The sequence below is a fragment of the Prunus dulcis genome, chromosome 1, assembly GCF_902201215.1.
Source record: "Prunus dulcis chromosome 1, ALMONDv2, whole genome shotgun sequence".
Classification (NCBI taxonomy): Eukaryota; Viridiplantae; Streptophyta; class Magnoliopsida; order Rosales; family Rosaceae; genus Prunus; species Prunus dulcis.
This window is the reverse complement of record NC_047650.1, coordinates 18,062,286-18,076,448: the sequence shown is the minus strand read 5'-3', so window position 1 is coordinate 18,076,448 and position 14,163 is coordinate 18,062,286. Positions and strand designations below refer to the sequence as shown.

At 35.8% G+C, this 14,163-nt stretch overlaps 1 protein-coding gene and 1 pseudogene across 1 annotated transcript; both read left to right on the top strand.

Annotated features, from left to right (window-relative positions):
- Nucleotides 1-2,088: 2,088 nt before the first annotated feature.
- LOC117620518 lies at nucleotides 2,089-8,559 on the top strand (annotated as a pseudogene).
- A 1,336-nt stretch (nucleotides 8,560-9,895) lies between these two features.
- LOC117614239 (60S ribosomal protein L38-like) lies at nucleotides 9,896-12,064 on the top strand. The gene is made up of 3 exons (XM_034342982.1): nucleotides 9,896-10,097; nucleotides 11,166-11,349; nucleotides 11,788-12,064. Exons 1-3 carry the CDS (start codon nucleotides 10,095-10,097, stop codon nucleotides 11,808-11,810), a joined length of 210 nt encoding a protein of 69 aa, XP_034198873.1. The 5' UTR covers nucleotides 9,896-10,094; the 3' UTR covers nucleotides 11,811-12,064.
- Nucleotides 12,065-14,163: the final 2,099 nt, after the last annotated feature.

The window sequence follows — 14,163 nt, the reverse complement described above, 5'->3', positions numbered from 1 at the left end:
GTTGTGCGAGCTGTTGATTGGAGTTCCTGGAGCAATCAAAAAGGAATAATGATTAAACCATGGGTATCGATCACGTCTCATGTTATCAATAATATAGTATACTGTTTAAATACTAGGAAAGGTTGTATGCCACTTATATTATAGAGGCTTCGGCATGTGATGCTCTAGGCTCCAAAAAGGAGAAAACTACTGCCATGCCTTTCAGAAATTTGGCTTGGCATTAGAGAGAGTTGTTCCTGTGCCGAACGGCAGTGTGTATCTTCTGCATGTAGCTCTAGTTGCAGGAGCCGGATGCTGATTGTAGGGGAGCCTAGGGGCACTGATTGTAGGGGTGCCCAGGGGCACTAAAGAAGTGGAGAATGACATAATCTTTTGTGTTGATTCCCATAGATGGCACCAATCTGTTTGTGCTCAAAACTGGATGACTAATAGTGGGCCTAAACTTAAAGATGTGATGTGTTGGATGATGGGTAAAGGTGAGGACCTTCAAAAAGTGTGAGAATTCGGTAGGCAAATAAACATGCATGGAGAATTCAGATATATGTGGTTCACCCTAATGAATGGGCTACGTCCACGAAGAATGATATTCTCATTATGATAATGTGTGTTTACATTGTACAAGGGTTTAGACCCAAAGAGAAGAGGAGGAAGGGTGAAGGCCGAAGGTAAAGGATCAGGTAGAAGACCAAGGATCCAAGGACCAGCAAATGGGCTCATGGGTTGGCCCATGAGGCCCAATGAGCAATATAGAACCCCAGGAGAGATCCGAGTCAAAAAGTCCCAGTCCTTTTGTTGGTGGTGAAAGGTCTCCTTTTATAAGTGAGGGGGAGTCCCCTCCTCTTGTGTTTTGTCGATGTGGGACTCCATTTCCTTTGCTTGGAAATGGCTTGGCAGTGCTTGGCCAGATATGATACAAACATCGCAAAAACTTTCATTTTCAATGTTAGTGGATGACAGTTTTAATCGACATATAAATTGTGATTTTAAAATGGAATTGAATATAAAAGTTTATTCTCAATGTTGTTATATCATGATTAAAGCAAAAACAAACTTCATTCATGTACTTGAAAGTATTGTTCAATACATTCACCAAACAAAAGCAATAATTATAGAATCTCTCAAGTGAAGTACCTAAACTAATAGAGTTCAAAATTGTATAGTAGTGAATAAGGTATCATATGGATATTTTGGCCCGATCTCGGGCTCGGGCCCAAGCACGGCACAAGCAAGACCCATTTCATTGTGGGCTTGGTAATTTCTTTTTTACACGAACTTGATCCTTTCTATTGAAGAAGCAAGCAATATCCAGAAATATTTTCTTCATTTTGCGCTTCAATGCATCAAAACTTATTTCAAGCACATTCATAATGTCTTTTTGAGGATCTTCATCAAGTCTATGAAATGCTTCTCACCATTTTGTTACGTTTTTCTCCCTCAAATATGAACTAATAACTACAAGAGCTAAAGGAACGTCACCATCATATTTTATATATATATATATATATATATTTTGGCTACCTCTTTATGATGTGGAGCATCGTTTTCCTTGAAGGCATTTCAATAGAACCGTTGATAATTTTCACTAACCTTCAACTTGTCAACCTCGTATATATTAGCTGCAAGTAGTCCACACGTCTCCAACTCATGCTTATCTCTAATTTCTATAATTACTCGACTTTCTGGACCTAACTAGGACTCGTCTGTTGAAGTCTTTATTTGATCTACTTTATCCACATTGTCTAGAATGATAAGCACATTTTAATTCCTTTGTGTATCACGTAATAATTGGATCCTCAATTATTTATTTGGATACCTTTATCGCAATACAAGAAGGCTGGAAATAGATATTTCTGTCCAATTTTTTTGACTGAATAAGCAAGTATTCTTGATATTATGGACGAAATTGAAAGAAATTTGATGGAGTTTGTAATGTGTCCTTGAATTGTAAGAATATCAAACTACAAGGGTAAAAGTAAAAGAATTGAAACTACAAGGATTAAAGTGAAAAAATTGACAAACTACAGAAACCAAAACTCACTTTTTACCCTTGAAAAATCACGATCATGTTTTCCAACTGGAGGTGGAGCATATTCTTGCGTTTGCTACTCTGGTTGCCACAGTATCTTAAACTTCGTAAGCCAGGCCAAGTGCCAACTGCCTCTCAAATAATGCAGAAAACTCCAAAACCTCAACCAACTAACTTTTTCCACGAACTCTTACAATTCCCACCTGTTGCTCTCACAGTCTCACTGGTTCATCATGACACCAAAAACAGAAGAAGGATTCATTTTCTCAAAAAACCCAAGATCAGGATCCTTTTTTTTTTTAAGTTTCCCATGGCCTGTGTTGAAATTTGACTTGTTTTTTCATTTGGTTATCCATTTTTTGTGAAAAATTCTTGATTATCACTCCAAAGTTTCAAAAGGACATGCTCTTTGCAATTCTCTAGTTCCACGGTGCATGCTGTAGTAGCTTAATCTAACTGTTTTCTGAGATGGGTTCCTTCACAAAGTTCATGGCATCTGCTATTATCTTCATAATTTTATCATTTTTTCTTGTTCCTACAAGAACCCAAGAAAAAGGATTCATATCTGTTGTCATATCCAGCAAGGGGCTTGAGTTTTCCAAGGACTTGCTAATAGAGCAGGCTGTTTCCTCTATAATCCCCCTTCAACTGCCTCAGATTGAAAAGTCTGTGAAAATCCCACTTGTTGGCCAAGTTCATGTTGTTCTATCCAATATCACAACTATAATGTTGATATTGCTTCTTCATATGTGGAGACTGGTGACTCAGGTATTGCTTTAATTGCTTCAGGAGCCACGGCAAATTTGAGTATGGATTGGTGGTATTCTTATAGCAGTTGGTTATTTGATATTTCAGATAATGGGGACGCCTCCATTCAGGTACATGGAGCAACTTAGAAAGGCTATTCTTTCTTCTTTATAAACTTTTTTGTTCCTTTTTATTTTGCTTTGATCTTGCTTTAATGGCATTTGAATTATGAACCAACACATAGGATTATGGTAGATGAGGCTGTTTTTATCCTCTTTTTTTCTGGAATTTGTAGTTCACTTCTAATTAGACTTTACATAGATTTTATGCAACCAATAGGCCTCTGATAAGTTGATAACCCTTTGGCTAGCCATTTTCTGTATTTTCTTTTTCTCTTGAGGACAGTGAGAAGTGACCAACGTGGAGTGGCATGAGCTGTCTTGTTTCCTTAGGAAGCCTCATGTTGGTTTCTTTTGTGGAGTTCCAATCAATACGTCCCATAATTTCATATCATAAGTCAATGTAACAGATTTGTAAGTAGAAAATGAAATTATGATACAGTTAAACAAAGTGCAGTTATAGTGAACTTTTTGTGGTCAAACTCTGTAATGTGCTGCAGTATGTTATGTGCGTTCCAAGATCATCGAGTCATGAGAAATTTCCATTGAGCTTGAATTGTTGAAAGGAAAGAGGTAGAGGATTGGAATGAATTAAACTAAGATACAATGTTCTTAGCAAACTTAATCTTATTTCTCCCCAATTTGTTTGATTTTACCTTGTTAAAAAGTGGTGCTTCTGAAAAAGGTTGAAGGTATGGAAGTGGGTGTTACCTTAGTTTTGAATGGCCAAGAAGGAACTCTTAAGCTGTCTGTTTTGGAATGCGGATGCTATGTGAAAGATATCTCCATTAAGTTAGATGGTGGAGCATCTTGGCTTTACCAAGGGTATGCAATCCTCTTAATCAACTTTGCTATGAGAAAGATATATGTGCCTCTTTGTTTCTGTCAAAGGTCGTTCCATACCCCCTCCCCTGTTCCCAATTTTTGTAGTTGGATCTGCATCTATATCAACCAAGGCCACTTAAGGTCCACCCATATGGTTTAAAATTCTTTTTCTGACCCCAAATATTGCAGTTGATCCTCTGACATTCTCTTTCAGGTTAGTGGATGCTTTTGAAGGTCAAATAGTTTCTGCAGTTGAAGACAATATTTCCAAGAAAATCAGAGAAGGAATAATGAAGCTTGACTCCTTACTGAAATCACTTCCAAAACAAATCGCACTGGATGACATTGCTGCTTTGAATGTTACATTTGTGGGCAATCCTGTATTGAGTAATTCTTCCATTGAATTTCAGATCAATGGTCTAATAATGGCTCCCAATGATGATTTTGCTTCCAGCCTATACAATAAGGGTTCACTAGATCATGTTCTCTTCAATGCTCCAGCTAAGATGGTTGAGATATCATTACATGAAAATGTCTTTAGCTCAGTGTCCTTAGTTTTCTTCAATGTAAGTTTATTCTTTTCACCTCTGTTTTTTTCTTCAGATAATACTAAACAATAATCATTCATTTATTCCTTTTTTGAAATTCGCTTCATTCTTCTTCCAATAAGGTTATCTATAGTTATCAAACTTCCGTGTACTGAAATCTTACTTCACCATTTCACAACGAACTGACCTGTGCCTGGCCGGATTTGTACCCTTGTAGCTCTATATTTTAGAGTTCAAGTACGTAGTGAAACTAAGATATTATTTTTCCCCTTGTATTCGTTTAGGAGAATTATATGCAATGGGTGATCAACAAAACACCAGACCAGTCCCTTTTGAATACTGCTGGATGGAAATACATTGTTCCTCAACTGTACAAGCAGTATCCCAATGAAGATATGGAGCTTAATATATCTGTATCTTCTCCACCAATAATGACAGCTGTTAACAATGGCATTAATATCACTGTTTACTCTGATGTGACAATTAGTGTCATGGATGCTGATGAAGTAATACCGGTTGCGTGTATATCATTGGTATGCTTCCTCGGAGTGATTGTATCCTCCCATTAGTTTCACGCACATTTATATCACCTTGTTCATTATGATTTTCCATGTGTTTTTTGTTGGTGCAGGAGAATCATGCTTCATGTTTTCCAGATATCTTGATAAATAAACTAGCTGGTACTATTAAATTGAATCATGTTACTGCATATTTGAAATGGAGCAAAATTGGTAACCTTCACATGCATCTTGTTCAGGTACATTCCTTTGTTTCATGAAATTATTGAAATGATTGTTTTAAGCTTCAAATGCACTTTACAGAGCTTTTTTCTTCTTCTTTTTTTTTCTTTTCTTTTTCTGTGTGACTTCACATAGCATTGTTAATATAGTTTTGTTAAAAGAGCCAGCCTGTCGATCATAGTTGAATATAAGCATTTCCTGTTATATCAAGTAGTGTAGAGACATGGTACAAGCTGCAGGTAAATTTTTGGACCTCTTGGTCTTAATTACTTGTTAATGAGCCCCAACTGTAAGTGCTCATGAACCCGTATCAACTTGTGGGGTAAACAAGATTTGATATGTTATGCAGAATATTTATAATTTTTTTTTTCCGTGACAAATTTATAAGTTGAATTATAGTACATAGTCTACAGACTAGAGCCTAGACAACATTACTTTCAAATGCATTTTTTATGTCAAAATATGTCCCGTGTATTTTTTATGACAATGTATGAAAATTTAATTTATCTTCTCTTCTACATTCTCCTCTTAATATAGAGCCATTGCTCCATTTGATATCAATACCATCAAGATTTTTCAACTGCAGGCTGTATTGTCAACAATTCTCAAAACTGTTGTGGTGCCATATGTGAATTTACACCTCTGGAAAGGACTACCTTTACGACTTCCTCATGGGTTTACACTACATAATTCTGAAATCTTCTCCATCAATTCAAGGCTTATGATATTCAGCGATGTTGCAATTGCAGAACAATCTCCAACATCAGTAAGCAGACCTTTAATTTCAATCAGATAGTATGTAAACTTTGTATACTAGTAGGTGTTTGTTTTTCTGTGTACATCATTTTAGAATAGTGATTAGGTGCATAGGATGTGTTGAATCTTACAGTCAAACTTAATTACTTCTCAAAATGTATATATTGACACGTAGAGATGAGGTTAAGCATAGGATGGTCATGATCGCACAGCACACTTGGATCCACAATGATAGGAAACCACCCAGATTTACAAGCCAAGACCGATAGATTCTAAACTACTACGGCTACTTGCTTCTGTTAGACGCTCGAAATGCTTCAAACACACGATATTACAACCAAGGAGACCATTTTGCATCAAGGCCCCGAATACGAACACCAACACAAACTACAACCACAGCAGTGGCAATGCTGAGGAGACTAGTCTGAGTAGATACCATGACTCACTTAAGCAACTGGACAAGCTCAACTTCATGAAAGCTGCAAAAATCCTCCTCACTGGTCGACCTTCCAAAAAGAAGTTGGGTATTGCTTTGCTTTGCATTTTCTGTTTCTTTCATTTGTTCTCTGTTGGTTTTGTTTTTGTTCTTAAATCTTGTAGGTTGTTTTTGGTTCTCATTGGCATTGTATGAAACAAATTTGTGCATGCATGTAGACACTAGACGCTTTGTAGCTGGGAGAATGTTAAAATGAAAATTTTATTGAAATTAGGAGCATGGTGGGTGTTTTAAGGTTTTAGTGAACGAGTGCTAACAAAGGTGGTGTTGAAATATTGAATTTGAAGCCAGTTGCTGAAGCACCTGTTGAGGGTGGTCTTGATTTCTCTGAAGTTGTTCAAGGATAGGAAAATGTTCAAGCAAATGTTTGTGTATGTGTAAAATTTAAGAAGGAATGCATTTTAGTCCACCCCAAATAAATCATTCTAATTTTTTGAGTCTGTAATTGTTAGAATTTCCTGTTTGGAGTTAAAAGGAAACAAATTTAATGATTAGGTCTTTGGTAATACATAAGTACTGGGAAAGGAACTTGATACACTGTCACTAGTTTTGCAGCAAGCCACTTAATTTTCTTCTCTTCTAGGCTAGAATGACCTTATTGGTGACTGCGTGCTCCAGATTATTTGCCAAATAAATCATTAGTGAACAAGATTATCTGTACTTTAAATGTGACTGGTATCTGAGACATGTTCTTACCTTTCTCCTTTTCATGGTTAGGCTCGATTTCCATTTGGTACAACTGTTCTTTGCTTGCATGCCTTCTTTGGGTGTCAATCATGTTTCATATTTGATTCTCATGGTTTCACACTACTAACTAAGAACTTATTTTGTGTAACAGCCGTTTATCTAGTGGCTCAATATCCTCGCTACGAAATCAGAAGAATGGAAGCGGTAACTGAACCAATATGATTTTGTGCTGATATCTTTAGTGCATATATATTAGTTGCTCTTTATTGGATTGTATGCCATTGTGTGTTTCTTCCATCATACCATCATACCATCATACCATCATACCATCATCTATCTTTTTCTCTTTTTCTCCATCTTTGCTCTAAATCTATGATACTTCTTTCATTGTTTGAATTCACCATTTACAATCCAAGGATACTCCTTAAGAATCTGTCTAGTTTTCTAAACATCCTTTTCAGAAACATGCTGCAATGAGTTTTTATTTATTTATTTATTTTTTACTGATTCACTCATCATTTGTTGATGGCATGCCTCGAAGTTACCTGAGTTAGAGATTTGGCAACGATAGTGTTGTGAAACCAAAAGTTTCACATATACTAGGTTAATGATTTGCGTATTACCAACTCTATGCTAAGACACAAACACACACACACATGTATAACCGTATATATATGCTATCTAAATATTGGATATTTAGAAGATCATAGTTTTTCCTTAAATTATTAAAAAAGTTAGGTTGAAAACTTTCTAAGTTCTAACTAACCATGTACAACTTCAACTTTTCTAATCATATGCTATCTAAATATATGGTGTTAAATTTGATAAGGGCATATTTGTAAATTGGCCAAGATATGTGTATCGCTAATGTTTATTTCTTTGTTAATCTTGAATCTGATGCTTGCTTTTTGGTTGCCTGTGGTTAAAAACTTTACTGGATTTCTTTTTATTTATTTTCCTCTCCTCACCGAAATCATCATCTTAGGAACTGGAGGAGAAAAAGAAGAAAGAAGAAAGAAGAAGCGAAAGCAAAAGAAAAAGAAATAGAACTAAATGCTGCTGAAGAAAAAGAAGTAGAATCTAATCCGGAACTTTTGGAGGTTAGAGTGAGACTACATAAACTTGAAGAAACTCTGAAGGAAATTGTGGTTGAATCAAAGAAGCAAATGAATAGTGGCCAAACAAAAGCGCATGAAGGAGGAAATGAGAAGAAAGTAACAGAAGCAAGTAGCCATAGTAATTTAGAATCTAGCAAGCCTGTTGAGAAATATTCCCTCATTAAACAGGATTCTGTAGAACCAAGACCAGCCCTCAGCAAAGAAAGGGCAGTAGGTCAGCAGCCGGTTCCTAATGCTAACTCGCAGGATCAGGAGGGCAAGACCCCAGCTTCTGAAGATGCTGAAAGATGAAGAGAAGTTCTTTCAGTTATTGTCTATAATTTTTGGTGTAGCATAGGCAAGAGGAAACACGTGGATGGAACAAATTGAATTTTAGTTTGGGAGTTTAATACGAACTCAATTGTCTTTTCTTCTTCACCCTTTTCTGCTTGCAACATGCAAGAAATACTTGTAGAGCTTTTTTCCCAGTCTTGATCACTGTGAGTATCTTGAAAGCAGACTTTTGTTGCAAGATATTGCGTGGCTGTTGGTCCTTGAGTGGTATCTGGAGCAGGAAATGCAACTTGCATTGGTCATTTTTGAAACAAATTGGCCTTCCGAAATGCAAGGATGTATCAACATCAAATTGCCGGTTCTACGTAAACTGGTTGATTTTTTTAACCATCTCCTAACTTAAACAGCCTCATTGTTGTTGAATTATATAGATTGGAATCATGTTGAAAGTTTGGTACTAGAGTTATAACTTCAGCAACAAGGCTGAACCTGAGTTTTGAAGCTATAAGCATTTATCACGGTTATAACTTGCTTTGAAATTTTTCGTTTTATTCTGTGACTTGCAGGCCTTCCTAAAAGGTTCACCTCTCACTCACACTTGATGTTTCAAGGGTTTCAAGGTTCATCTCAGTTTTAAGAAGCCAAAGCCTTTTCCGTTTTCGCACTTGATATTTTCGTTATTTTACCTGTCATGCATTTTGTGTAGTCCATCTGCTGCACGAAGACAGCAGGAGCCAACAAATCACAAGTCTTGAGAAGTAGAAGTGAAAATATTGACACTAGGTAATCTCAATGGACAGAAACACCAAGTTCAACAGGACATCAGACAGAAGTATACATAATTAATTTCAAATGATGGGTATTAATTTGAATGCCTATTAAATATTATTTATATTTGACATCCATTTACCTCTGAATATATTCATCCAATAAATGGAATATTCATTTCTGACCAAAATATGAATCGTTAATGGGACAGATTCAAATGAGTGGCAGAGATTAGAACTCCCTTGATTATGTACAAATTTTGAAGTAAGCAAATCTTATTCTTCAAATTGCCATATAAATTAATTAATCATAGTACAATTTGAAAGAGTGAAATGTGATTCTCCTAGAATATTTTCGTGGAAAATGTCTGGCGTACTGCATTCTTATAACACATTATGTACCACATCTCTAACAGAGGTAGGCCTCATTGTATTGGTGGGCACCACCTCTATTAGAGAGATGATATACAGTGCGGTATAAAAATATGATAAACTTAGCATGACCTTATTTTCATTGAAAGGGCCCATCGTTTAATGACCCAAAATAAAAGGAAAAAGAATTAGAAAGAACAGAGTTTCCAAATTAGAAAGAATTTTCTTTGTTAAATCCGAGAGGTTACATGAGGCGCACAGAGGGAGTGAGAGAGGAGGCAAGGAGATCGTAGGGTTTGGATTTGATTTTGATATGTGTTTATGAGTTTGGATTTATTTGTGGGTTTTATCGCAGGGAGAGAACGCGGAAGTGAGAGATTGAAAGTCCACCATCAACCGTCCGATTAAACCTAAAACAAACACACAATATTGAAAGTTCACCGTCCGATTCTATTGGACGGCTCTCTTTAAAAGCCATTTTCTCAAGGGTTTAAGCTGTTGAAGAACCTCTTGCACCGTTAGCTTGAGGTATAAATACAGGTCAGAAAACTGAACCGCGGCTCGGTGCCTGTCGATCTGCCTTTACCAAGAGAAGAAAGAGAAGCCTCTCCGCCATCAAAATGGTATCTTCAATTTCTCTTTCTCCCTGTGTTGCGTTGGTTAAAATGGTTATAAACATGTAGATGTACACACATTGATATATACACATAACTATGCACATACTGAAATTTAAGTGCTTGTTCTGGTAGTTTATGCGTGAATCGATCCATGTAGTGAAATGGGTTTTCTTCAATTTTTCTTGTTTGGGTTTTGTTGGACGGTGGCAAAGTTATTTTTGTTGAGATACGTTGGCACCTGGAATGAAGATTTAAGTGCTATTTGAGCATTCCCGTCTTGATCTATTTCTGTATGTGCATAGTTGACTGTGTTTTTGGAAAAAAATGAAGATACATAGATTTCTGAAAAGGCTTAGATGAGGTGCATTTTGGGTATGGGTTGATTGAAGCATAATCCAATAGTAATTATAAAAGAGGGGAGTCTTTAGTGTCTTTTTTGACTGCAAGTGTGAATGAAAATTCAAAGTTTAGGTAGAGAGAATGAAGGTAATGTTCAGAGGATGGTGGATGAGGTTAAGTGGAATATCTTTGAATAATTTAAAAATCTATATTTAGATAAATGAATGTTTTTTTGACAATTCCTTTTTTCAATTAAAATGATAATTCATAGTATTGTAATTTGGTTTAGTGGTTCTGTTCTTAGATTCCAATCCTTGTTTTCATGTCACTACTGCTTCTAACTTATCGCATTTTTTATATGGCTGGTTCCAACAGTTTTTTAAACTCTGGATTTAATTCTAGTAAGATTGTCTTGAACCCTCAAGCAAAATGTTATATAGAATTTCATTTTGTTGCCCATCATATCCTGATTACAGTACATCAGTGATGATATTATCAATCTTGGTGCATTCATATCCTGACTAAAGTCCTGTATTATGTTTTCTGGGGCCTTGTTACTTTTAATTTGATACCTTTTAGATCCTTTTGAAATATTCAGTTTTTATTCTGTTACATTTTGTTCAGGTTGGCTTCTATGGTTATGATTTTCCACGTTGTTTGCCGAGATTGGATCCTTTATTGTTTTATGTTTTCTTCTTTGGTGCTAAGATTTCCTGTTTGTTGTTTTCTCCACAGCCTAAGCAAATCCATGAGATTAAAGATTTCCTTCTCACTGCAAGAAGGAAAGACGCACGCTCGGTGAAAATTAAGAGGAGCAAGGATGCGGTGAAGTTCAAGGTCCGTTGCTCCAAGTACCTCTACACGCTTTGTGTTTTTGACACAGAGAAGGCTGACAAGTTGAAGCAGTCTCTTCCTCCAGGTAAATTGTTATGGAAACAGTATTATCTGTATAGAAGCAAGCAATAATGCTATTGCATGTCCTTAAAGTTATTAGGTTTTCTGTGTTAGTTTAAAGTAATTTAGGCCTCTAGATATCAACTGGGTTCTTCACAAACCTGTATGATATTTCCACGAAATTAATTGTGCAAATGCAGTTGCATGGGCTGTGAAAGTACGTTTGTGCAAGCATATAGTTCTCTAGATATGTTTTCAAGTCGCCCATTCTTTCTTTTCACTTGTCAGGATGCAAGTAATGTCATTTATTGTTGGGAGTTTTTTTTTATAACCTAGTTTGTTGTTAAATGACTTGGGCAACTTTGAATGTTTATGCTTACTTTATTTGATGTACTGACTTGGTTTTTTGTTCAATTTGTTGTGACTAATTAAAGGAATGAAAATTTTACTTTCATGTTTGCAGGTTTAAGTGTGCAAGACCTGTGAACTGGAATACCCTGATCTTATCAGATGGTTTCTGGGAGTTGAGATTTGGAAAACTTATCTTTTATCGTAGAAATGAAAATACTGTTGTAATGAATTGTAATTGCATGCTGCAATTGTTTGGTGGATAGTCTTTTTCAATTATGGCTATTTAGATTTGTTTCATCGCCATGCAATTACCAGTTTTGATGTGTGTTTCTACTGTTTGTTTAGTTTGATACGTTGATGCTGAAATTGATTTCATTGCCAAGCCTTAATTCATTGCCGTGCCAAATCACTTGAATATTGTATTTAAATGTAGTTTCATCTTAACCAATATCAAAACATGTTGCAAATGTTAATCAGTTGTTATGCGTATTGTGTTGTCTATTAGTTTTGTACTTATAGTGGCAGTGCTTGAGATTTGTTTAGATGTTTGGGTATGGAGAAAAACTTGTACATTACCGTCTAATAACATGATTGGTTGGGAATAGCAAAACAGTGTTATTTCCGTGCCATACAAGTTTTTTTTCTTTCCCAAATATGCTATTAGAAGTAAAAATTAATAAGGGTTTTCGACTGAAATGGTCCCTCAACTATTGTTCCATTTTGGCCCACCAACTAAAATTTTCTTTTCAGTAGTCCAACTCTCCATTTAGTATAAAATTGGTCTTACCGTCAATGTCTTGTCAATTTTGCCGTTGCATTGAGGGGTGAAATTGTCCATATGAACTAAAATATTAAGAAAGTATTGCCACCACTCACCAGCCACCACCACCACCACCACCACTCCAATCCCAACCGCACCTAATTCATACGGCCACACTCTCTCTGTTTCTCGTTGCGACCAAAAGCTTCTCAAGATACCCCGCGTCTCTCTCTTACCCCACCCCCAGGCTTAGCCCCGACACTCACAAAAGCCCACCTTACCAAGTAGCGGAGGTACATGGGGACCAGTGCAGTCATTGGCCCCCATTGAAATTTAATTATTATAAATAAAAAAAAAAGTACTAGTAATCAGCCCAATTTCCTCTAAGCTAAAAGTCCTTTACTACATGGGCCATATCCAGTAGCCAAAAGTAGTATTCAGCCAAAACTATATTACCACGTGAGCCCCACTAACCAGCCAAATTTCCTACAATCATACACTACCCATTCCCAAAAGGATTAGAATTATTATTATAATTATATATTGTTTTGTTGTATAAATCAATAAACCTAAGCCTTTTTCTCTTTTCTTGAATCAGAAACACGACCAAATCAGTTGCTTGTGAATTTTCTCAAATTTTAATTATATTACCATTTTTTCCCTTTGATTGATGGGTCTTTCAATTGCTTGAGTCTAAGTAATTCATTCTTTGCTTTTGATAAAGCAAAGTTGATGCAACTTGCCCAATTTTATCCAAGTGGTTTTTCTGAATATGACCTCAAATTACTTGAGGAACAACTTGAGAATTACATTTGGGACGTAAGCTCTAATAATGACTTCACAGAATTGAAAGGGATCACTAATCTTGCGCAAAAGATGGTTGAGACAGAAAAAGATCAAATCTACCCTTTAGTGTACTTGCTTCTAACACTAGCACTAATCCTACCTGTTGCCACCGCAAGTGTAGAGCGAGTATTTTCTGCTATGAATATTGTAAAGAATTGATTACGCAATCGAATGGGGGATTTATGGATGAATGATTACTTGGTTGCATATATTGAGAAAGACATTTTTAATAATATAGATGACGAGGCATTTTTAATAGTATAGATGACGAGGTTATTATGCAACGATTTCAAAATATGAAAACTCGTCGAGGGCAATTATGATTGTACAATATGATTTTTGATGTTTTGATGTCTTGTGAGTTCAAAGTTTTTATTATTTTTATTTTGTGAGAGGCTCCTAGACATATGAAATCCTAGCTTCGCTACAAGGGTGAAGGCTCTGCAACAATTAAGACAAGCACCACACATGTTAAATTCACAGATCCGGATTCTAAACTATAACCCAATTTGTATTTTCATCATTGAATTCTAATACTAAATCTAGTGGTTCTTAAATTTGAATTATGTCATTGAGATTGGAAATGAAATGTCAAAGTGACAATGGCACATGTAACGACCATCCTGTGATTTCAATTTTATTTAAATTTAAACATACTTTGACCATTATGTCTTTAGTATATGTATATTTAAAATTAGTGGACATTTTATTTCGAGACTAGTGGCGAGATTTTTCTTAGCATAATGATGTAGAGAGCATGTAGGCTCAAACAATTCCCAAATCGAAGTTGTAACAAATAAATGGAGCCATATGGGCATATTTTGAAATAATATGTTATATATTATATATACTGCCATTTTAAATAGAAGAACTACAATTATA

Excerpts from the sequence above, each read along its gene's own strand:
- LOC117614239 (XM_034342982.1), top strand. Across the intron at positions 11,350-11,787 it reads GAAGCAGTCTCTTCCTCCAG|GTTTAAGTGTGCAAGACCTG; the intron begins GTAAATTGTTAT and ends TCATGTTTGCAG.